The sequence below is a fragment of the Chiloscyllium punctatum genome, chromosome 11 (assembly GCF_047496795.1).
Source record: "Chiloscyllium punctatum isolate Juve2018m chromosome 11, sChiPun1.3, whole genome shotgun sequence".
In the NCBI taxonomy this organism is placed as follows: Eukaryota; Metazoa; Chordata; class Chondrichthyes; order Orectolobiformes; family Hemiscylliidae; genus Chiloscyllium; species Chiloscyllium punctatum.
The window spans coordinates 54,428,351-54,452,432 of record NC_092749.1 but is presented as its reverse complement, the minus strand read 5'-3'; the positions used below and the strand labels follow the sequence as shown (position 1 = coordinate 54,452,432).

The 24,082-nt window shown below is 40.7% G+C and overlaps 1 protein-coding gene across 2 annotated transcripts in view; it reads right to left on the bottom strand.

Moving 5' to 3' along the window:
- ints7 (integrator complex subunit 7) overlaps positions 1-24,082 on the bottom strand; it is a 66,333-nt gene that overhangs the window by 13,112 nt on the left and 29,139 nt on the right. For both annotated transcript variants that reach the window (XM_072580826.1, XM_072580827.1), the window contains exons 11-15: positions 20,818-21,057; positions 19,216-19,353; positions 9,157-9,363; positions 7,355-7,549; positions 818-921 (exon numbers count right to left, since the gene is read on the bottom strand). In XM_072580826.1, coding sequence (XP_072436927.1) covers positions 818-921; positions 7,355-7,549; positions 9,157-9,363; positions 19,216-19,353; positions 20,818-21,057 — 884 coding nt within the window. The remainder of the gene's footprint in view (positions 1-817; positions 922-7,354; positions 7,550-9,156; positions 9,364-19,215; positions 19,354-20,817; positions 21,058-24,082) is intronic.

Below are 24,082 nucleotides of genomic sequence, written 5' to 3'. Positions count from 1 at the left end.
TAAAACAAAATCCACCAACATACTGTCTTCAGGTGGCAGGATTGAGTTAACCCATATGCAAATTAAAAACTTGTCAAGTTGTAGTCTTCTTATCTCAGGAAAGTTATTATTGCCACAGAAAGAGTTCAACCAAGGTTTACTAGACTTGCTCCTGGGACAGGGAGTTTGCCCAATGAAGAGAGATTGAGCAAACTGGGTCTGTATTTTTTGAAGTTCTGAAGAATGAGAGGTGATCTCATTGAATCCTTCGGAATACTTGAAGGAATACACAGTGTGTACAATAAGATGTTTCCCCTGCTTGGGAAATCAAGTACCAGGGGCACAATTTACAACCATTTGGGACTGAAATAAGGAGGATTATTCTTATTCAGTTGGTGGTGAATCTTTGTAATTCTATAGCCAGAAAGCTGTGGAAGCTTGGTGAAAGTATATTTAAAGTACATGTTGATAAATTTTTAATTACCGATGGTGTAAAGAATTATAAGGATCAAGTGGATAAAAGGCATTGAAGTGTTCAATTAGCTGCGATCATATTAAATAGCAGAGCAGCTTAATGGGCTGAATGGCCTACTCCTGTTCCTATGAATTTTAATAATGTTGATAGAGAAGGCCATTTACACCTTGCTGTGTAACTTGAAACAATTCAGCATGCATTTGCAATTGCTAATTAAAAGTAATACACAAACCAATTACTTGCTGAGACTAGTAATATCTACACAACTGACAGTTCTTTGGTTATTTTGCCTCCACATAGTTTTTTTTTGTCACCACAACTGATGTTCAAAACAGTAATTTACAGCTCAGCAGAAAAGGATACAGCTCAACATTTCTCAAGGTAGCAGAGTCAGCATCAAAAGATGACTGATAAAGGTCATGGTAGCGTGTTGCCAAGCTTCTGAACTCTTCCATTGATATCTTCATCTAAACGAATGCAAACATAATTGAAATTGGAATAATGATGCACATTTTTACTCAGCATTTCAAACTCAAAAACTAGATTGACACAATATTAACCTTTCTAAAAAAAGTACTGTGCCCAGGTGAGAAAAGCAAAATAATTCTGCAAAAGAATTAAAAACAGAATACATGTTCTTGTGTCATGATGAATGGCAAGTAACATTTACATCACACAAGTGCCAGGAAATAACCAATTCAAACAAGAGAGACTCTAACCATCACTGCTTGACATTCAATGGCATCATCATCATTGAATCCTCCATAATTAGTATCCTGGGAATTACCACTGACCAAAAACTGAACTGGACCAGCTATATAAATATTGTGTCCACAAGTTCATATCAACTTTGCGGCAAGAAAACCACTTCCAGTCTTCTCAGTACCTGTCCACCATCTATAAGACACGAGGAGTGTAGTGGGAAACTATCCAGAACAAAGCAGCCCGCTTGATTGGCACCCAACCACCATCTTCAACACCAGCAATGTGCCATCTAGAACGTAAACTGTAGTAACTCACCAGAGCTCTTCCAACAAAACCTTTCAAATCTGAGACCTCTAACATCTAGAAGGACAAGGGAAACAGATGCATAGGAAGACCATTACCTGCAGGTTTCTCTCCAAGTCACACACTACTGTGAACTGGAACTATATCGCTCTTTCTTCACTGTCACTGGGTCAAGTTCCTATAAGTGCCTTCCTAACACTGTGGTTGACTCTAAACTCCAACAACTACAGCAGTTCAAGAAGACAGCTCATCACACCATCTTCTCCAGGGCAATGAGTGATGGGCAATAAATGCTGGTCTAGCCGGTACTGCCCACATCCCATGAGAAAATCAATACAAGTACACAAAATGGCTGCCACTGCATGCAAAGTATGGGAAGTAAGCTACTTTTCTCTTCCGGGGCAAAGTAAAAAACATTGGCATGGCAGAATTCTATTCCCTATGTTGTATGAAAGTCTTGGTAGTACAACATACAATTAGATATGGTCATATACCTTACAGCTCCTTAACAGATGCTTCACAATGACCTCCTTGAGAAGCCTCCATGCCAAACAATATGAGAGGGCAAGTGAGGACTGCAGATGCTGGAGTTCAAAGTCATATCAAAAAGTATGGCACTGGAAAAGCACAGCCAGTTGGCCAGCATCTGAGGAGGAGAGTTGACGTTTTGAGCATAAGCTCGTCATCAGAAATGGGGGGATGGCAAGGGAGCAGAGAGATAAATGGGAGGGGAGGTGGGATAGGGGGAAAGGTAGCTTGGAATGCGATAGGTAGATGGAGTTGGGGGTGATGGCGATATGCTGGATGAAGGGATCCTTCCACATCCGGCAGAGATTTTCCTGCACATTAAAACACCTCATCTACGGTGTCCATTGCTCTTGATGTGGTGTTTTCTACATTGGGGAGACAGGATGCCAACTTCTGGAACGTTTCAGAGAAAATATCCGGGACACATACACTAAACAACACCACTACTCTATGGCCAACCACTTCAACTCCTCCCCAACTCTGCCAAGGACAAGCAAGTCCTGGGCCTCCTCCATTCCAAATCCTAGCCACCTAGACTGGAAAAAGAACACCTCATCTTCCATTCTGAACCCTTCAACCACATGGGATTAATGTCAATTTCACCAGTTTCCTCATCTCCTCTCCCCACTTCTCATCCCAGATCTAACCCTCAAACTCGGCAGGGGCCTCTTGATCTGTCCTACCTGTCCATCTTCTCTCCCACCTCTCCACTCCACCCTTCGCTTCGACCATTACCATCACCCCACCTTCACCTATCTATCGTGTTCCTAGTTACCTTCCCCCCCTTCCCATTTATCTCTCAGCCCCCTTGGGTTCCCCCCACATTCCTGATGAAGACCTTATGCTCAAAACGTCGAATGCTGCCTGACTGGCTGTGCTTTTCCAGCACCACACTTCTTGACACAGCATGAGGACTTAACATCAGGCTTTAGTGCTCTGGATAGGAGGTTTTAGGTGTTCCTTCAATAAGATTGCTTCATCTTTCTGAAATTTCCCCACAATTTGTTCAGAGATACTACAGGGAAAACACCATTACTGGAGTCACTATGGCCTTGGCACCCAAAGACAACATTGAAGGAGAGCAATTACAACATCACTGGCAAGTCCAGCAAAAACAGTACCCTCCAGCAGCTATCACACAGACTCCAGAGGGAGAAGCAGCAGGTGAATATACTCTGTGGAGAGACAATGACAAGATTCCGCATCTACAGGCCTAGTCACTTTCCTCAACTGTCTGAAAGACAGTGCAAGCACCAATTAAAAATGTACCATTCCACCATCGCTAAACTGTGTTGTCTGCTGCAGCAGGACTTGTACCCAGAAGGACTTGGTGGCAGTCCCATCCTGGTGACTGTCAAGATATTAGCTGTCCTCAATTTTGATGTCAGCAGCTTGTTTCAAGGAGCAGCTGGGGGAGCTATATGGCATTTCCCAATCATCAAACAATGAATGCACCTGGGACGATACTGCTGCTGCTTTCACCAAAGCACAGATCTTTATATCAGTGCCATATGAAAAGGAGGTTCAATCAGCTCCAGCCCTGAGATTCTCTGCTATCACTACCTTCTTCCAGATGCATGCTGACTGCACCCACACTACTTCGAGAGCACCTGTTGTTAAATTTCAGTGTTGTCAACAGAAAAAGGCTTCTACTCCATCAGTGTTCAAATTATATTTGACCATAGATGCCAAATTCTGGAGATCTGTGCCAGATATCCTGGGGGTAGCCAACAGTCTTACATATTCAAAACTGTTAAGTTCCCATTGTCTTCCAACGTACACCAACCTTACAGGGATGGCTGCCCCTACAAACACAGCTCATGTTACCTTTACAAAAACATTGGACTGACACAGAATGAAGAGATAATGCTGCCGTTGCTTTGACTAGAGTGGAACACACCTTAGGCCTCCTTAGGATGAGGTTTTGATATTCAGATTGCTCTGACAGGTTCTTGCAGAACAGCCCAGAAAGTGTGGCCTGCATCGCTCTTCACAACAGGAACTGACAAAGCAAGAGAGGGGGCCCTGAATGCAGACAAAATGGGATAACAGCAATCTTCTGAGGATGAACGTGATGAGGATATTGACCAGAACCGTCCAAGAGACTGTGACAGAGTAAAGCATTAAGAAGGCAGACTAAAGAAAATCTGGGATTCTCACGATGGATTTGGACTTCATTTAAATGTTTAAGATTCTACTTGTAATACAATGAGAAAGCACTACTTAATGCAAAGGGAATGTGGACCTTGTTACTGTGTAGTTTTTGACCTATTGGGTTGCTGAATAAATGTCTCATTATCATGTATTTGCAAGCTTGAAACCTTCAGGTGATCCATATGTGGATCCATACAATGTTCTATTGACAGTTAATGAAAAAGCAGCAGCCAGTGAGACAAAGCACTAACACAGTGTGTCTAAGGTTAGGTAGCTATTAGGACATCTATTAGGATATAATTTTCAACTGCTGTGTAGCAAAGTCTCTCCTAATAGCTAGCTGAGTCCAACCTCCTTTCATCATGGATGACACTTTATTGTTCAGAGTGCACACAGAGGGCCTGTCGTTCCAAAATGATTGTGCATCCTCTCAAAGTGCACTCAACCTGCAAGAGGCAGCAGGCTGCACAGCTTTTCCCAGCATACAAGTGCTGAAAGTGGACATTAGACTATCCATTGCACACCTGGTATCCTTGAATGGTAGTATACGCTTTTCCTTGAATAGCTGATACTTCGCATAAAGCTTTCTCTCCAGAAAGATTCTGTATTTTCACTCAGGGGCGAGTCTTAATGTGGAATAACATATGCAAGCCAGGCCCAGCACACTTCCTGCAAATTGTGTTTATCTTCATTGTTTTCTGCATTAAAGCATAGCACCTTGGCAGCAGTCCTCAACGTGACTTTCAAGAATATCTAATGCCTAAGACCATATGCAGTCAAAGAGCCTATTGCTTGTGAGAGATGAGCAAAGCTTGATAATTGTAATTCCTTTCATCCTTGCATGAAGGGGCTTTTAATCTCCCACACGGGTTTGACTTACCAGGTCCGACAACAAAAATTATACACAGAAGAAACTATAACAGTATATGTTTACAAAAGTGAACATTTATTGACAGTGATATTTCACCCATGCTATCTAACTTTGGGCCTAGAGTGGCAGAACTTGGTGAAAGTATCCTGCTCCAAGTGCAGGTTCATTCTCCTGCATTCAGCATGAACCACTGGAAGCTTGGGAATCACAAGAGCGAGCAAGGTAGAGGAGCTGGGCATTGCTGCATCATCCAAAGAAGCTGCTACTTTTTTTTTTGGAGGGGGGCGGAATGGTGGTGGTAGTACCTCGATGCCACTCCTCCTCTCTCTAAGTGCCTCTTTGCACCCAGTCTCCCAGAGTGGCAGGAGTAAGAACAAGGTCCCTCATCTCCTTCTTGCCTTGCCACTGATATCAAGCATGTCTGTGCACAAGTCTAGCAGACCACAGGAGTACCGGACCGGTGTCTCCATGGTGGTCACTAGTCCACAGAGTTAGCTAGATACAGACATTCCTGAGCAAGCACAGTATCGATAAAATCAGTGGACTCCTCCATCCTTTGGCTTGGCTTTCTGGAGGCCCCTGACAAACGTGCCTGATGTTCCTTAGCTTGTCTATGCAGACTGACAAAGTAATTAATGGTTGAGAACAGGGCCTTAGTTTGCCAGAAGCTAAGCAGGTGTCTGTTCTCCGGCATTCCTCAGAGAATCACAGACTTAGGGCTTTCTTTCCTCAACCAGCTGCAGAAACATGTCAGCAATGGACTCACCAGACTCACCACCACTCACTCTGGAGTCTAAACTAGAAAGAGAAGCTACTAATGTGAAAATCCCTGAGCTGCTGGAGGTGCAAGTGAAAGTTTTACCAATGCTATCCGAGGGGCAGTACCTTCCCCTCAGAGATGGATGTGCAGCGTGGGTGTTTGCAAACATTCATTGAGTGCCACTACTGCCTGCATATAGAAGAGGAAAGTAGTTGTCAAAGATAGACAAGAACTTGTGCACATTGAGTAAGAATTAACACGGATCATAACAGGAGAACAGCACAGCACAATGAAGCTTACTGGATTGCTGCCCACTAGAGGTCTCTTCACCCCCCCACATGAGCAATCATTATCTTCTCCAGTCAAATCTAGATTTACTTCATACAAGAGGAATGAGTTTGATGTCTGCCACCTGCCTCCCCAATGATCTTGAATCTCTCTGTCTGGTTAAAGACCACTGTTTCCTGTAATTAGGCAAAGGGAGAAATTACATATGACAGAAAAGCAGGTAATACTGATACATACACAGGATAGGCAGTAAGGTGGCCTAATTGAATTGATGGGAAGCACAGAGTGCAAAAAGGGTTATTAGTTTGGGAGGATGAGGTGGGTGAGAGCCAATAAGTGGATAGGATGCAATGCAATACCAAGAGCTTTAGTGCATGAGACATGGTGGGCTGAATATGCAATGTCAGATTTAGAATGAACATCCTTGAATGTAAATGCAAGGCACAGAGAGAAGATGGTAGCACCCTTGTAGAAGCACAACGTCACACATTTCCTGAATGCTGAGTGCCCCCTCTCACTCGGGACTGTGCACTGACCTGGACTGCAAGTTGTGTCCAAGCTGGTTGGGTTTGGTGGTGTGGCGTACTGCTGGAAAAGTTGGCTGGAAAAGGACTGCCTTCCTCTCCACTACTGCATCAATTCCCACCATATGGTCAATGTTTTAAGTGTTGCTGCTTGAGCAGCACAATATGAGGGTTAGCTTCTGACTTGCAACTGTAGTTCTTTGGGTTTTTTCCCCTGGCTTGACGCATCTGAAATAGCGCGTAGCTGAGCTCTCAAGTACGGTGCTCGAGGTGTGAAAGCTGGAAGAATTCAGTAGTGGCGCCATTTCTCTGGCTACATAATTTCCTGGTTCTAAACAGCCCGAATGCATAATTAATGAAGTGAAGAGTAGAAGACTGCACAAGAAAAGTCGCTCTGAGCCTGACAGACCTGGTACCCTGAAACTTACTCAACAAAATACAAAGTGAAAGTGGGAAAACTTTCACACTATGCTGATAAACAAATACTTTGTCCTGAATACGGTCACTATTGGACCTTACTGACCACGAACTTAACTGCACTGCAACAGTTTACAAAGTACCATTGATACCATCAAGAATGTAAACATCACAGATCAGTTAACTGGTGTAATGGAAAGGATCTGGATGGCAGTCAACTAACTTCTGCTGCTAGTTTGGCTTTCTGAAATCAATTTAGGTACGTTGTTTCTCCGAATCAATCTAACTGATCATCTAGTCACATCCTTACGCAGTGGCTGATTGAAGGATACAGTAGAATATGTACATACCTGGTTGGTAATGCGGCCACACCTCTGTAAATCATTTCCGGATGCCATAGCAATTGCTGTAGCAATGGCAGGTGGAGGACTGGTTTTCAGGCTGTTACAGGTACAAATCAACTGAGAGAATGCCTGCAGCATGTCAATCCGCAGTTTGACAAATTCACACTGAAATGTCAAGGGGTTGGAAGGTGTGCTTGCAGCCTGAAAATAATACCATATTTAACATAATTTAGTTACTGTCAAGGTCTCAAATTACTCTATAAGCTTTTTATGTTAAATCAGCAAGTTTGCTTCACATTTTTAAAAATTGCTTTAAATAGGATGCTAAAACTAAATCAGATAGCAATGGCTGAAAGTTCTTAAGAAGACTTATAGCTCAGGTTGTGGATGAGGTTGTTGACTTGCTGCTGAACTGATAAGTTTGTATGCAGACATTTCATCACCATACTAGGTATCATCATCAGTGCACCTCCAGTGAAGTGTCAGGGTTCTATCCTGCTTGCTATTTGCGTGTCCCGGTTTGTTGAGATGGGTGGCATCATTTCCAGTTTTGTTTCTTCGTAGTTGGTATATGGGGTCTAACTCTACATGTTTGCTAATGGAGTTCTGGATTGAGTGCCAGACCTTCAGCAATTCCCGTTCATGTCTTTGTTTGGCTTGTCCTGGATGGATACATTGTACCAGTTAAATTGGTGTCCTTCTTTGTCCTTATGTATGGACACAAGTGATAGTTGATCATATCTCTTGGTGGCTAGTTGGTGTTCGTATACCCTGATGGCTTGTTTTCCTCTGGTTTGCCCTATGTAATATTTGTGGCAGTCTTTACATGGTATTTTGCTTATTTTGGAGATGGAAGGATTTCATTTTTCTCAAAACACGGTCTGTTCAAGTGGTTTATGAAAATAAGAAATCACTTAAAAACACAAGAAAACTGAAAACAATGGGGGTGGGGGGGTGGGTCTCACTCTGGCAGAAGTTAGAAGTACTGGAAATAAGTTAAATGCCTTGTTTGTCCTGCCACATGTTCCTTTATTTGAACTATTACAGGTAGATAAGTGAGATAGACTGAATTCAGAAACTTCAGTCAGAATAATTACCGTATACATTCATCCAATGTTAAATTAAGCAGCACAACGAATCATATCTGACCATATCTGATTAATCCATTTGACAGAATGATGCACAAAAAGCAGGAACTTCCAGTTGGATGCCATGAGGGGGCATTATTGACAATCATGTGAGTAGAAATAAGGCAGCCAGAGTTAATTCCTCAAAAGGATGCTTAGCAGAACAACCAAGCTCATTGAACCCAAGCAGACACCAACACCAAACCAAAATTTCTAACAGTCATCATGCACATATAGAAGGATGTTTGAAAGTTGGTCAGATTCTCTACTGCCTCTCTGGCTTCCCTCAGTCTTCCAGGATTCATGGCATTAGAGCATTTTATTTCAACTAATTTTTTCAGTATCACTTCCACTAACCAAAAACCCTACGTTAGAGCAAACCCATCAAAAAAAAGATAATTTCACATAAATTACATTGCACTTAAAAACTAGTTTTCATGAATGAGAAGTGGTGTTTAGATTGTTTTTCTGAAAAGTACATGTGAATAAATTCCTGAAAGGTTTATATAGTCCAATATATCTTGTCTTATAGTTGAACAACCAACATGTCCGCTAACTGCAATGCCATCAGAGGAGTTGATAAAACAGTTGTTAACCATCTATTCTGTAACAAAATAAACCAAACAAGTTGGAATGCTGCTAAAGCAAATTCATTTGACATTCATTTTGACTTCAACTCACTGTCAATGAAGCTATGCCCCTCTGATAATATTTTAAAGCTTCAGCAATACGGGCTAGCGCAACACTGGATTCACTGTCCTGTAGGCCAGCCAGACATTGCTCTGCTCTCGAGAATTCCTTCAAACTGTTTATCCAGAAGTAAAAATGTTCGGAAGCCACCTGCGTCAACAAGCCATGGTAAAGATCTCCGGCCATATCATGGTTTCCCTTAAAATACCAGAAAAGAGAAATATCAATTAAAACAAATATCTGCCACCTGATGACATTTCAATACATAAGCACTGAACAGCTTGAAGGAATTTTTGCTGATGTTTTACTTTCGAACTTCAGAATGAATATACAAAGTACATGACCACCATGCAACACGAGGTAGCCAGTGACTTCCCCTAGCTGTAACAGGATAGACTGCAGAAAGTGACAATGCCACTACCACATTCTGTGCACTGCTAACATGGCTTTGGTGAACAAATGCCAGCAAGAATCTGGTTAACATGAACCATGCAACCATTGCAAATCTTTACTGCTTTCTGAAATGGCTTAGCAATGTCTCTTGCTGCAGAACAATTGTTACATCGTCAATTCTTCTACCTTATGAAGTGTGATAGAATGTTTAATGGTCATGATAACATGTGCATGACATATTTAATAAAGTAAACAAATAGATGGTGTCTTTGAAAACAGCACTTAAGATACCACCTGATTGTCCCTACAATTTCAACTCTAGTACTAACAAACATTGATCTAAACATATATATATATTTCATTGTTTATTCTATCAGTTTGCTGAAAAGACAATGAACAGGTAGGGATGAAGGTACAGATCAGGCACTTTCAAAATAAAGCAAAATAATATAGACACTGAAGATCTGAAATAAAAATATTTTTAAAAAGAAATTCAACAGATATGGGAGCATCTGTGAGGAGAGAGACAGAGAAAAACAATTAACGTTTCAGGACCAATTAATATTTTTTATTCACTCACAGGATGTGTGTATCGCTGGTTAGATCAGCATTTCTTGCACATCCCTAGTTGCTCTCCAGAAGATGGTGGTGAGCTGCCTTCATGAACCGCTAAAATCCATTTAATGTAGGCACATCCACAATGCCATTAAGGGAGGGAGTTCCAGGATTTTGACCCTGTCTTCAGAACTCGACAGAACTTTAAATGGAAATGTTGCTTTACAATGGAAAACTACTGAGACTAACTTATTCCTTTGAGAACCAGACATCTGGTCATTGCAAATCTAAGCTGTTTAATTAAATAGAAAAAAACAAAAAAACCTGTCTGTTTGATCAGACTCCAAGTCCAGACCTCCAATCAGATAGTCACATTCCTTTCTAGTGTCGAAAATTAATTATTTTTGTTCTGCCAGGAATTTCTTTTTGTAGTGTGGGGAGCAGATGGTGAGGGGAGGAAAGATGGAACACTTTAAAACTAGAATATAATTAAACTATTCAGGGCTTTCAGTGTGACACAGTTGCACTACTGAGTATCTGCCACTAGAGGTTGCAAACAAACTGTCAATAAGCAATTACAGCCAAATTACAGCCATCACAATGAAGAGTAGATGAATGACATGCTAATTACACTTTATCCTGAGAGCTTGTTGGGCTGAGAGAAAAAAAAGAGAACGTCAAATCACCCCAAAAATACATGTAGCATACTGACAATATGCCTAGTTATAAATGTCCAATTTTAACTAACAAGGAAATGTTCAGATTACAGAGGAGTAAGTGCTGGATGTCTTGAAACGGTTAAAGGTGGATAAATCCCCAGAACCTGATCAGGTGTACCCGAGAACTCCGTGGGAAGCTGGAGAAGTGATTGCTGGGCCTCTTGATGAGATATTTGTATCATCGATAGTCACAGGTGAGGTGCCGGAAGACTGGAGGTTGGCAAACGTGATGCCACTGTTTAAGAAGGGCATAAGGATAAGCCAGGGAATATAGACTGGTGAGCCTGACCTCGGTAGTGGGCATGTTGTTGGAGGGACAGGATTTACACGTATTTGGAAAGGCAAGGATTGATTAGGGATAGACAACATGGCTTTGTGCGTGGGAAATCACATCTCACAAACTTGATTGAGTTTTTTTGAAGAAGTAATAGAGGATTGGTGAGGGCAAAGCAGTAGATGTGATCTATATGGACTTCAGTAAGGCGTTCGACAAGGTTCCCCATAGGAGACTGATTAGAAAGGTTAGATCTCATGGAATACACGGAGAACTAGCCATTTGGATACAGATCTGGCTCAAAGGTAGAAGACAGAGGGTGGCGGTGGAGGGTTGTTTTTCAGACTGGAGGCCTGTGACCAGTGGAGTGCCACAAGGTGCTGGGTCCTCTACTTTTTGTCATTTACATAAATGATTTGGATGTGAGCAGAAGAGGTACAGTTAATAACTTTGCAGATAACACCAAAATTGGAGGTGTAGTGGACAGCGAAGAGGGTTACCTCAGATTACAACAGGGTCTTGACCAGATGGACCAAGAAGTGGCAGATGGAGTTTAATTCAGATAAATGTGAGGTGCTGCATTTTGGGAAAGCAAATCTTAACAGGACATATACATTTAATGGTAAGGTCCTAGGGAGTGTTGCTGAACAAAGAGACCTTGGAGTGCAGGTTCATAGCTCCTTGAAAGTGGAGACGCAGGTAGATAGGATAGTGAAGGCGGCATTTGGTATGCTTTCCTTTATTGGTCAGAGTACTGAATACAGGAGTTGGGAGGTCATGTTGAGGCTGAACAGGCTGGGGCTGTTTTCCCTGGAGCATCGGAGGCTGAGGGGTGACCTTATAGAGGTTTACAAAATTATGAGGGGCATGGATAGGATAAATAGACAAAGTCTTTCCCCTGGGGTCAGGGAGTCCAGAACTAGAGGGCATAGGTTTAGGGTGAGAGGGGAAAGGTATAAAAGAAATCTAACGGGCAACCTTTTCACGCAGAGGATGGTACGTGTATGGAATGAGCTACCAGAGGAAGTGGTGAAGGCTGGTACAATTGCAACATTTAAGAGGCATTTAGATGGGTATATGAATAGGAAGGGTTTGGAGGGATATGGGCCAGCTGCTGGCAGGTAGGACTAGATTAGGTTGGGATATCTGGTCGGCATGAACGGGTTGGACCGAAGGGTCTGTTTCCCCATCTCTATAACTATCTCTAAAATGGTTTTCAGAATATGCATTAACTACTTCTACTTCAACACCATCTTCTGTGTTATCCTGTATCCTCTTTGTTTTAAATACGTAAATTTCTATTGATCTCAGTTTTAAACATACTTGACAATTAAGACTTCAAAGCCCTCAGCAGCAGAGAATCCCTCTCAGTGACAAAATTCCCCTAAACTCTGCCCTAAATGGCCTGCCCCTCACTTTGAAACTGTGTTTTCTGGTTCAGACTGACAAAGACCCAGCACTGAGATTGCCACATTAGGGGAGTACAATGTGTATATCTTTTTCAGTAAAGAGACCAAAATGGCACAAAATACTCCAAGTACGGTCATACCAAGGCACTATATAATTGCAGGAAGACATCCTTACTCCAATTGTGTTTCAAATAATATTTAGCAATACCATGCCACATCTCAGATAAAAACAAAAATCAATTAACTGCTTCTGAAGTGTTGTCACTTCATCATATAGAGCAATGCTGTAGCCAAAGACAAACAATGGTAAAGGATATGAATGACCAGTTAACTTGTCTTGGTGGCAGTGGCTAGGACACCAAAGATCCTATGTCATGATACAGTCTGGGAGGATGAGGGTAGGATGGGTTGGGGGGGAAACCAAAACTAGAGGACAGAGGTTTAAGGCGAGAAAGGAAAGATTTAAAAAGAACCTGAGGGGCAAATTTTTCACCCAAAGGATGGTGTATGTATGGAATGACCTGCCAAAGGAAGTGTGGGGTTGGCTATAATTACAACATGTAAAAGGTATCTGGATAGGTAGATGAATAGGAGTAGTTGAGAGGGGTATGGGCCAAATGCTGGCAAATAGGACTAGATCAGATTGGAATCTGGTTGGTGCACATGGGCTGGATCCTAAGGGTTTGTCTTTGTGCTGTATGACTTCATGATTTGAGAGGTGACTTATACCACCAGTGCCCAATCGAACAGAGAATTGTAAAGCACAGTACAGGCCCTTTGACCTTTGATGTTGTGCCAATCTTTCATCCTACTCTAAGATCAGACTAACCTACATATCCTTCATTGCACTACTTTCCATGTGCCAACCAAGAGTTGCTTAAATGTCCCTAATGTATCTGACTCTACTACCACTGCTGGCAATGCATTCCATGCACCCACCACTCTCTCTGTAAAGAACCCACCTCTGACATCTCGCCTAAACCTTCCTCCAATCACCTTAAAATTATGCCCCCTCATTATAGCCATTTCTTCATTCTTCTTCACTCCAATGAGATAAAGCCTAGCTCCCTCAACCTTTCTTCATAAGACATGCCCTCCAGTCCAGGCTGCATCCTGTAAAATCTCCTCTGCACCCTTCCGAGAGCTTCCACATCTTTCCTATAATGAGGCCACCAGAACTGAATACAATATTTCAATGTAGTCTAACCAGGGTTCTACAGAGCTGCAGCATAACCTCACGGCTCTTAAACTCACTCGCCTGTTAATGAAAGCCAACACACCATACACCTTCTTGACAGCTCTTATCAACTTGGGTGGCAACTTTGAGGGATCTATGGATATGGACCCCAAGATCCCTCTGTTCCTCTACACTACTAAGAATCCTGCCCTTAACCTTGAATTCTGCACTCAGATTCAACCTTCCAAAATGAATCACTTCATACTTTTCCAGGTTAAACTCCATCTACCACTTATCACTCCAGTTTTACATCCTGTCAATGTCCCATTGCAACCTACAAGCCTTCCACACTATCCACAACTCCACCAACCTTCATGGCAAATTTACTAACCCACCCTTCCTCATCCAAATCATTTACAAAATTCACAAGCAGAGGACCCAGAACTGATCCCTGTGAAACACCAGTTGTCACCAAGCTCCACGTTGAATATTTTCAATCTACGACCACCCTCTGTCTTCTGTGGGCCAGATAATTCTGTATCCAGACAGCCAGATTTCCCTGTATCCCATGCCTCCTTACTTTTTGAATAAGCTTACCATGGGGGACCTTTGTCGCATTCTCAATGAATTCAATAAGGTTTGTGAGGCATGAACTGCTGCTCACAAAGCCATGCTGACTATCTTTAATCAAATTATGGTTTTCCAAGTAATCATAAATCCTGTCTGTCAAAATTCTCTCCAATACTTTTCCCACCACAGATGTGAGACTGACTGGTCTGTAATTCCCAGGATTATCCCAACTCACTTTTTGTTGAACAAGGAAATAACATGTGCCATCCTCCAATCATCTGGCACTACTCCAGTGGACAGTGAGAACGCAGAGATCGTAGCCAAAGCACAGCAATTTCTTCCCTTGCTTCCTGTAGTAACCTTGGGTAGCCCCTCTGGCCCAGGGGATTTATCCATCCTTATGATTTTCAAAATTTTCAGCACATCCTCCTTCTTAACATCAACCTGTTCGAGCTTATCAGTCTGTTTCACGCTGTCCTCAGAAACGTCAAGGTGCCTCTCAGCAGTGAATACTGAAACAAAGTATTCATTAAGGACCTCCCCTACCTCCTCCAACTCCAGGTACAAGTTCCCTCCACTATCCCTGATTGGCCCTACCCTCACTCTGGCCATCCTCTTTTTCTTCACGCAAGTGTAGAATAAGTTAGGGTTTTCCTTAATCCTACCTGTTAAAGCTTTTTCATGTCTCCTTCTAGCTCTTCTAAGTCCATTCTTCAGTTCTTCCTGGCTACCTTGTAACTCGCTATCTGATTCTTTCCTCCTTAGCTTTAAGTAAGTTTCCTTTTTCCTCTCGACTAGGTGACCAAATCCCTTGTCATCCAAGGTTCTTTCAACCTACCATCCCTTCCTTGCTTCAATGGGACAAACCATCAGCAATTACATAGTAGTTTCACAGCCCAATGCACATTAAAAGGAGAGAAAATACAAAATAGGAAGAGATTGATGCCTGGGCAACGAGATTAGGATTGAAGATGTTTTTAGTTGAAAAGCTCTGTTCTGAGGGAATTTCTAAGAGGAGAAAGAAAATGGACACTGTAATGTCTCAGAGAATAGAATTAGATGAAGATTCTGTTAGCGGTCAGCTGAGGAAGGAATGATGCACTAAAAGTCAGCATCAGAAAGAGGAAATGAGTGAAAATTGCAAGAATTTAGGGTGAGGCAAAGCCAAGAAAGAGTAAGAAATTAAGGATGAGTAAAGGTGGAAGCAGAAAATATTGCATGGGCGAAAATCAAAGTCTTAGTCAATGATACAGGGCAGGATTTAACTTGAGAACAGAATGTCAAAGTTTCAGCCTGCTTCAGCTTAGATAAATGGCAAGGGAGGTAGTGAGAGTCAGTGGCAAGAGAGTAGAGTTTTTGGTAAAGACTAAAAAACAATTTGGTCTTCCTAATGTTCAGTTAGGAATAAAAATAATGCCTTCAGCCCTTTAAATCTTTTCTACTATTATATGAAGTCATGGATGCTAACTCCATTTGGTCACCTTCACTTTAGACCTTAATCTCTTGGCTCACCAATATCTCAAATTTAAAACAGACCATGCATCTACTTTCTCTTAAGAGTTCCACACACTATCATCTTTCTTCCATGAATGATTTGGCCATGATTTTAAGATTATATCCGCTTGCCCTAAGTTCTCCAACACTGGGAAAAGCTCCTCACTACATACCTTACTGATTTCTTTCAACGTCCAAAAATCCTTCAGCAACACCTGTCTATATTGAACTCGAGCTGCGAGTTTTCAGACCCTGTTTACAAACGTGTGTTGACTCTCTCTAATAAATTCAAATTTCTTCCAATGGGCAAATTGCTGTCATTTTTTTCAGTATTTCAATAACTTCCCCATAACAGATGCTATAGATGATCAGATCAATAATGTTGTAGCTGTCTCAGTCATCTTTCTTAAATAATGGAACTTTGAAATTTTCTAAAATAAAGAATAATTCCTAAATTCACAGCAGTTTGATAAATTCCTTAACTGTTTCCTTTAAAATGCAGGGATAGAAACTAGCTGGGCCTGGGAATTTGCCAACCTTTAAATGGCTTTAATCTTTATTACTGTTTCTTTCAAATCCAATCTTTATTCATTACTTATTCTCTGGAATGTCAAATAGATTATCTTTTCTCTCTATCATGCAGAGAAAAGTAGAAAGAGAGAGAAAGTAAACTACAATGGCAAGCTAGCAAGGGACATTAAAAGAAACTGACAAAAAGAGCTTCTTTAAATATATAAGAAAAGAATAAGAGGCCAAAGTAAATATAGGGCCTTAGAAAAATAATCTGGGGAGATAGTTATGAGGAACAGAGAAATGGCAGATTGTTAAACAGATACTTTTCATCAGTTTTTATGATGGAAGATACTTTGAACATCCCATGAACACTAAAGAATACAGCAGAGGAATTAAGTACCCACACCATCACTAGAGAAATAGTATTTGACAAGCTAATGTGGGCTAAAGACCTGACCCTAATTAATTGCATCCTGGGATCCTCAAGAAGGTAGTGACAGCGATAGTAGATGCATTGGTTGAATTTTTCCAAAAATCTTTGGATTCTAGAGAGGTACCAGAAGATACCTAATGCTAACCAACAATGTAACATCCCTATTTAAAAAGGGAGACAAAAAAAAACAAGTATCGGTCAATTATCATATATCATTGGAAAAGTATTGGAATCAATTAAGGAAGTAAAAGCAGAACATTAGAAAAATCATAATCTAATCATGCATTGTTAATACGGCTTCATGAAAGAGAAATTACATTTGACTAATTTTTTTTAAAGAGATTTTTGTGGGCAGTCCCAACCAAAGTGGCGGGAGAGGAACCAGTACATGTTTTATTTGGACTTTTAGAAGACTTTCGACAAGATATCTCAAAAAGGTTAAGTCAATAAGAGCCCACAGTGTTGGAGGGAGTGCATTGCGTGGGTAAGAGAATTGGTTAATGAGCAGAAAAGAGCAATTCAGGATAAGGGTTCTTTTACAGGTTGACGACCTGTGACGAGTGGGATTTCACAGGAATCAGTGTTGGGACCACAACTGTTTACATCTTATAGAGTCATAGAGATGTACAGCATTGAAATAGACCCTTAAGTGAAGCCTGTCCATGCTGACCAGATATCCCAACCCAATCTACTCCCACCTGCCAGCACCCAGCCCATATCCCTCCAAACCCTTCCTATTCATACACCCATCCAAATGCCTCTTAAATGTTGCAATTGTACCAGCCTCCACCACATCCTCTGGCAACTCATTCCATACACGTACCATCCTCTGCGTGAAAAAGTTGCCCCTTAGGTCTCTTTTATATCTTTCCCCTCTCACCCTAAACCTATGCCCTCTAGTTTTGGACTCCCCGACCTCAGGGAAAAGACTTTGCCTATTTATCCTATCCATGCCCCTCATAATTTTGTAAACCTCTATAAGGTCACCCCACAGCCTCCGACGGTCCAGGGAAAACAGACCCAGCCTGTTCAAATCCTCCAACCCTGGCAACATCCTTGTAAATCTTTTCTAAATCCTTTCAATTTTCACAACATCTTTCCTAAAGGAAGGAGTCCAGAATTGCACGCAATATTCCAACAGTGGCCTAACCAATGTCCTGTACAGCTGCAACATGACCTCCCAACTCCTGTACTCAATACTCTGACCAATAAAGGAAAGCATACCAAACGCCTTCTTCACTATCATATCTACCTGCGATTCCACTTCCAAGGAGCTATGAACCTGCACTCCAAGGTCTCTTTGTTCAGCAACACTCCCTAGGACCTTACCATTAAGTGTTTCAGTCCTGCTAAGATTTGCTTTCCCAAAAATTAATGTTTTGATGGAGGAAAGCAGTTAAATATGTAGATGACACAAAAATAAATGGCAAGGCAGGTTATGAGAGGGATAAAACAACTGAAAGAGAGGTATTGATAGGTTAAGTGGTAGGCAAAAAAATTGGAAATGGTGTGTAGTGTGGGAAAATACGAAGTTATTCATTTTGGAAGAGAAAACAGAAAAAACAAAGAATTATTTAAATGGGGAAAAAAAACTGCAGAAAGCTGCAACACAAAGAATCTTGCACACTATGACATAATAGAGGGCGGTCACAACAAACTATTTTATAGTCAAAGAATGTGCCCAAAAGTGGCAAAATGCAGAAACAAAAAAAAACTTTGCTAGCAGAATAAAAATATTCAAGGGATATTCAATGGAACTAGATAATGTCAGAAAGCTATTACAAACTATTGGAGAACAGCTTAGCTGAACTTGTCAAATGCTGCAGGGATGATGCGGAGGGTATAAGCAGGGATAATGTACTGTGGATGCAGTCCAGAAAATGAAATTTGTGATTTTGGTCAGGGTAATCATGGTACTACCAACAGGGCAGACAAGACAAATAGATTCAAATCGTGAATTGCAAGTGTTTAAACATGCAACCAACACATTCAAGTAACTCAAAGAGGAAAGGGAGAGTAAGGATGGACCATCATTAGGTTTCATTTCTTGCTCCTGTCATTGCCTTCACATTCATCACTTAACTGCACCTTCCCAGCCCTATGGACAGATTGATAATGGGATGCTATTTGGACCTGGAAAAGTTGAAGGAGGGCAATGGAGGTTTTGAAACAAGTAGGAGTTGTATTCAAACAAGGTGACACAAGAAGATTGCCTGTAATTTCATCCTTACCTGTTTGAACATACCAGGAAATACTCTCAATGACAGAAAGTCCTTTGCTCTTCCAGCTTTCACAAACCCCTTCGCACAGTCTCACAAACAGTACAGGGGTTCTTTGGCACAGAACAATGATCAGCGGAAACACTTACAAAGGAAGAAAGACTACTCCAACATCCAAGTTTCTTTTAGAAGAGACAGATACTCCTCACAAAGCTCAGATTTTTGCATATAAGCAATATTTGTTTAATTTTTGGTTAGGATTCATTCATAAAATATCTTGAAAAAAATACTTACCATTCTGGAGGCCTGCCGAGCAATTCTGTAAACTGTCCAGCCGTTGGCTACATTTTCCAATTGTTGTTTTATGACACCTTTGACTTCAGAAGACAAAGTTTTCTGATTGGCTACAAAAATGACTGCAGCCAATGCTACCTGGCAGGGAGAGAAGAAAGTATATTAATCATTGTTGCAATTTTGGTCTCCTAGTCTGAGGAAGGACATTTTTTTCTATTGAGGGAGTCCAACGAAGGTTCACCAAACTGATGTCTGGGATGGCAGGACTGACAAAAGAGGCAAGACTGGGTCAAACTGGGCCTTTATTCGCTGGAATTTAAAAGAATGAGGGGGGATCTCATAGAAACATACAAAATCTTGATGGGATTGGACAGGCTAGATGCGGGAAAAATGTTCCCAATGTTGAGGAAGTCGAAAACAAGGGCTCATAGATTAGGAATAAGGGTGAAGACGTTCAGGACTGAGATGAGGAAGAATTTCTTCACTGGTTGTGAACCTGTGGAATTCTCTACCACAGGAAGCTGTTGGAGCCAGTTCTTTAGAAATACTTAAGAGGGAGCTAGATGTTTTCCTTGTGCTAAAAGTGTCAAGGGGGTATGTCGAGAGGACAGGAATGGGATAATGAGATTGTATGATCAGTCATGACCGTATTAAATGGTGGTATAGGCTCGAAGGGTTGAATGGCCTAGTCCTGCACATATTTTTTATGTTTCTAAAAAGCTGTAAAAATATTTAAAATACAAAGCAACAACTTACATTTATAAAGTGCCATTTAATGTTGTAAAAGATTCCAAGGCACTTCACAGTACTGTAATCAAACATACTTTTAACCAAAAAGTGAGTCTGAACAAAAGCTGAACTGACAGGTGAAATTTGTTTTGATGTTACTTTTACTAAAAAATCCAGAGTGTGTGGCACAATATAGCTATTTCTTGAGTAAATAATCATATTTAAACACCATTTTTATTTTCAAGCAATATCATGCAATAAACCAATCTAGAAGGCAAATCACAAATATTGTTAGGTAAAGAAAAATTCATAATCATTTATCAAATGTGTCACTTTTCAAAGGAGTAAAGATTTGCCCTCCCCAAAAATATATTTTTACTTAAGCCATTATTTTAAAATTATGATGTTACTCCTAATGTAACCTAGAACACCTTAAAACACAGATGTTATTGGTTCATTCACTAAAGGTAACAATTCAGGTCACTGAAGACAGTCAACTATACTCAATAGCAGGTAAGCCTCTACATAATGGGGAAAATGTTCCCATTAGGAAATCATAGTTTTCAAATATAGGTGTAATAAAATAAGTGCATTAATAAAAAGAAATATAAAAGAAATTTCATGTGATTCATAAAAATGTTCTTGGTCAGTAGTCATACAAGGTTCTTTCGGACAGCTAGCATAGGTGCAATGACTGACTGGCCTCTTTTCTAGGCCGTGAAACTCTGAGAATCCTTTCTTGATTCTACTCATCACTAGCTAAGGAACCAGTTTACTAGTTTCTTATTCAAAATCAGTAACACTGTACAATTTTATATTTTGCTTTTAATCAAATGTACACTTTTTGATCAAATGAATCTGAAGTTATTTTACCAGAAGTTCTTGTTGTTTGTCTGTTGATGAAGATCCAATCATTTTATACAATTCCATCAGTTCTCCTAGTATTCCTTCGCCCAAGACAGGCAACTGCATTGCTATAGCTGCAAGGCTATGGCACATTGGAATACGAGCAATGTCCTGTGCATTATGTAGTTGGGTCAGCAGAGATTCAACCACAGGCTGACTCAGGTGAGGGCGACTACGTGTCAGCTTTACCATGCAAGTAAATGCAGTCTGTACAAAGGGGGAAAAGACATCAGAGGATTAAGTACCAATGAAGGCACAAAAAGTACAGGTGCTGAGCCTATTAGATCGTAAAATGCCAGACTTTTCACAATAATCAGAAAAATAAACACAGCAAAAATCTGAATATTATCCCTGACAACCTCATGATTTGCCAGAGTGTTAATATGTCAAAGTGCAAAATTTAACAAATATGTCTGTTTATGCAGCATCACAAAGTAAGGTCTCATACTGCACAAAGTGCCCACTGATCCCACAATATTAGGTCTCTCATTCCACCATCCTCCCATCTTAATAGCTGATCATCTATAGCAAACTGTGATTGTCAACATCTCTCAAATCACCACTACCCCACCCTTCCAACTTCCAGGATGCCCTTCCAGTCTTCTGACTCCAGATCCCCAATGATGTAGGACTTCGCTTTTGTTTCTGTGCAGAAAACCGATCCAAATTGAAACAGTGCTGTTAATTTCAGCAAGACCTCCATTGTTCTAATGAGTTCTTCCGTCTGTAATGCACCATTCCAATCTCCTCACAATATGGAGCTTTAAGTAATCGTTCACTGAGGATGCTTCATTGACAGACACTATAAGGTCTTATTGATTATTGACCTTTAGGTCAACTTCCAGCTCTTTCTGTCCAATTATCCAACTATGGATCTATATTCTAATATAAGCAACCTATCCAACTTTCTTTATAGTTGCTTCATGCTTGTCCCTGACCAATCTGGTATGACGAATATACCTGTTATATTAATGTCAATTCGGGGTCGCTGCCATCTGGAACTACCTTTCCTGACCAGCCAGCTGGACCCTGCCTCATGTTCCATCTAGGACTGAACATCTCTATTCACCTCCTCAATCCTGGAAGGTTCCAACTTTTTTGATCCCAAGTCCTCGTCACCGTCACCGTCTTCCTGTTTGTTTTCTCCCTTACCTGGCTCCTCTGAGATTTTACTTGCCCACCTCTACCAGTCCTGGCCTTTTCATTCTTTCCTTCCTCAGCACTTCACTTGTAAACTCGACGACATTGATTTACAATTAAATACTTTTGTTCCCTCAAAGAAAGTGGTAGTTACAATCCAGTGACAATTAGTCCTTGAGATGTTAGGTTAGACTTCAGGTTTCTATTGGAGTTTCATAAGGATGAGGATAGAAAGAGAGTGGGAAGGAGTTTAAAAGAAGAAAAGTAAATAGGGTAGGGAAGAAAGAGATAAAAACAAATGAGAATAGGCTGAAAAAAAGACAAAGAATAGAGAGGAACCAAAAGAAAACAGAGCAAACTTAAGTGGAGATACTGAGTTATGCGAAGTGATTTATATTTTTATGTTCATTAGATAAAGTAGTATATACAGATAGTGTGTGATGTTCACATGCCTACAGGTGAACTTCATAAATACTGTAAAATAAAGTAATTTATTTTCAAATTCAGAGCAATTCACAATCTTAATGACAATAAATCTCAATGTGATGATAATCTTTTGAGCTCTGCAACATTGTTAAAACCTATTCATATTTCAAAAATTACTGCGAGTGGGAGGTGCACAATGATGTTTATAAATTCATCACACCAATCTCTCAGTCTTATCTAAATTACAATGGCAAGTACAGTCAGACAGAGTTGGAAAGACAACAGGAAGAATAGGAGTGCCTTCCAAGATGATTTTGTATTCTCTCTGATAGTCATGCTGTGGGACTGAGAGCAAGTTGTCGACTCATTTCACTGTAATTAGTGGATGCATGACAGCAAAATTACAAAAAAGGTTTGTATCACAATCAGTAAAGGATGGGTGATGATCGGAGGTTCATATTTATAGTTCATAAAGCGGAAACATTTACTAACGCTGCTTGATGGTACATTCCAGTCTATTATTAAATTTAATTCTTACTGCTTCTCTTTAATGTTACTGTCCTGTCTATTGTTATTTCTCATTCACATTTTATTGATCAGGGAATTGTTCAGCACAGAAGAGAGGTCACTTGACCAGTCTGTCCTGCACCAGCTCATAGGAAGAGTTGCCCAATGTAATCCTGCATCTCACCCTTAGCCCCATAACTGCAATTGCAAATACACCGGATGTTTTGGAGATGCCGGTGTTGGACTGGAGTGTACAAAGTTAAAAATCACTGTCTGTCTGTCTGGGTTGGGGGGGTTGTGAGTGTGACAGAGAGTGTATATGTGTGTGTATGTGAGTGTAGAGTGTCTTAAGTCTGTGAAGGGGTGCATATGACAGTGTGGGAGTGTGTGCGCGCACCGGGGGTGGGGAGTTGTGAGTGTATGTGAGAGACAGTGTAGGTGTGTGTGCATACGTAACAACCCCCCAGCCCAGACAGACAGACACACACACACACACACACACACACACAAAGACCCACATGCACACACATACATATATTTTGTGGGGTGAATTTGTATTTGCAGAGTTACAATGTACTTTGCTCAAAAACTGCATGAATTCATGTAAAACTCTGTTATCTGGCTTTTTAGATTAGAGTCAATCTAAACTTCATGGCATAGACTGAGAACACGGGGGCTAACACCTTCAACATATTGTCTAGCTAACACCAATTGTTACAGTTAACCTGAGAATGCAACTTTTAAAAAAAAAAGTTTTATGATTTACATATGAAAGAAGTGAAACTATCACGGTATTCGAACAGATGAAAGACTCAACAGACAATCAAGGTATTTTTCAATGTATAATTTCAGTTATATCGCACTGTAAATTTTTGCTATAAATTCTGTGTCTTACAATTGTGTCCTCCACAACCACCTGAAGGAGTGACGCTCCGAAAGCTTGTGTGCTTCCAATTAAACCTGTTGGACTATAACCAAGTGTTGTGTGATTTTTAATTTTGTACACTGGATGTTGTAAATCTTGAAAAAAACTGAAAATTCTGGAAATATTCAGAAGGTCTAATAGCATTTGTAGACACAGAAATAGAGTCATCACTTCAGGTCTGTGATTTTTCACCAAAAAAGTTTTCAGTAACTAGAAGGTATAGTGTGGGGAGAA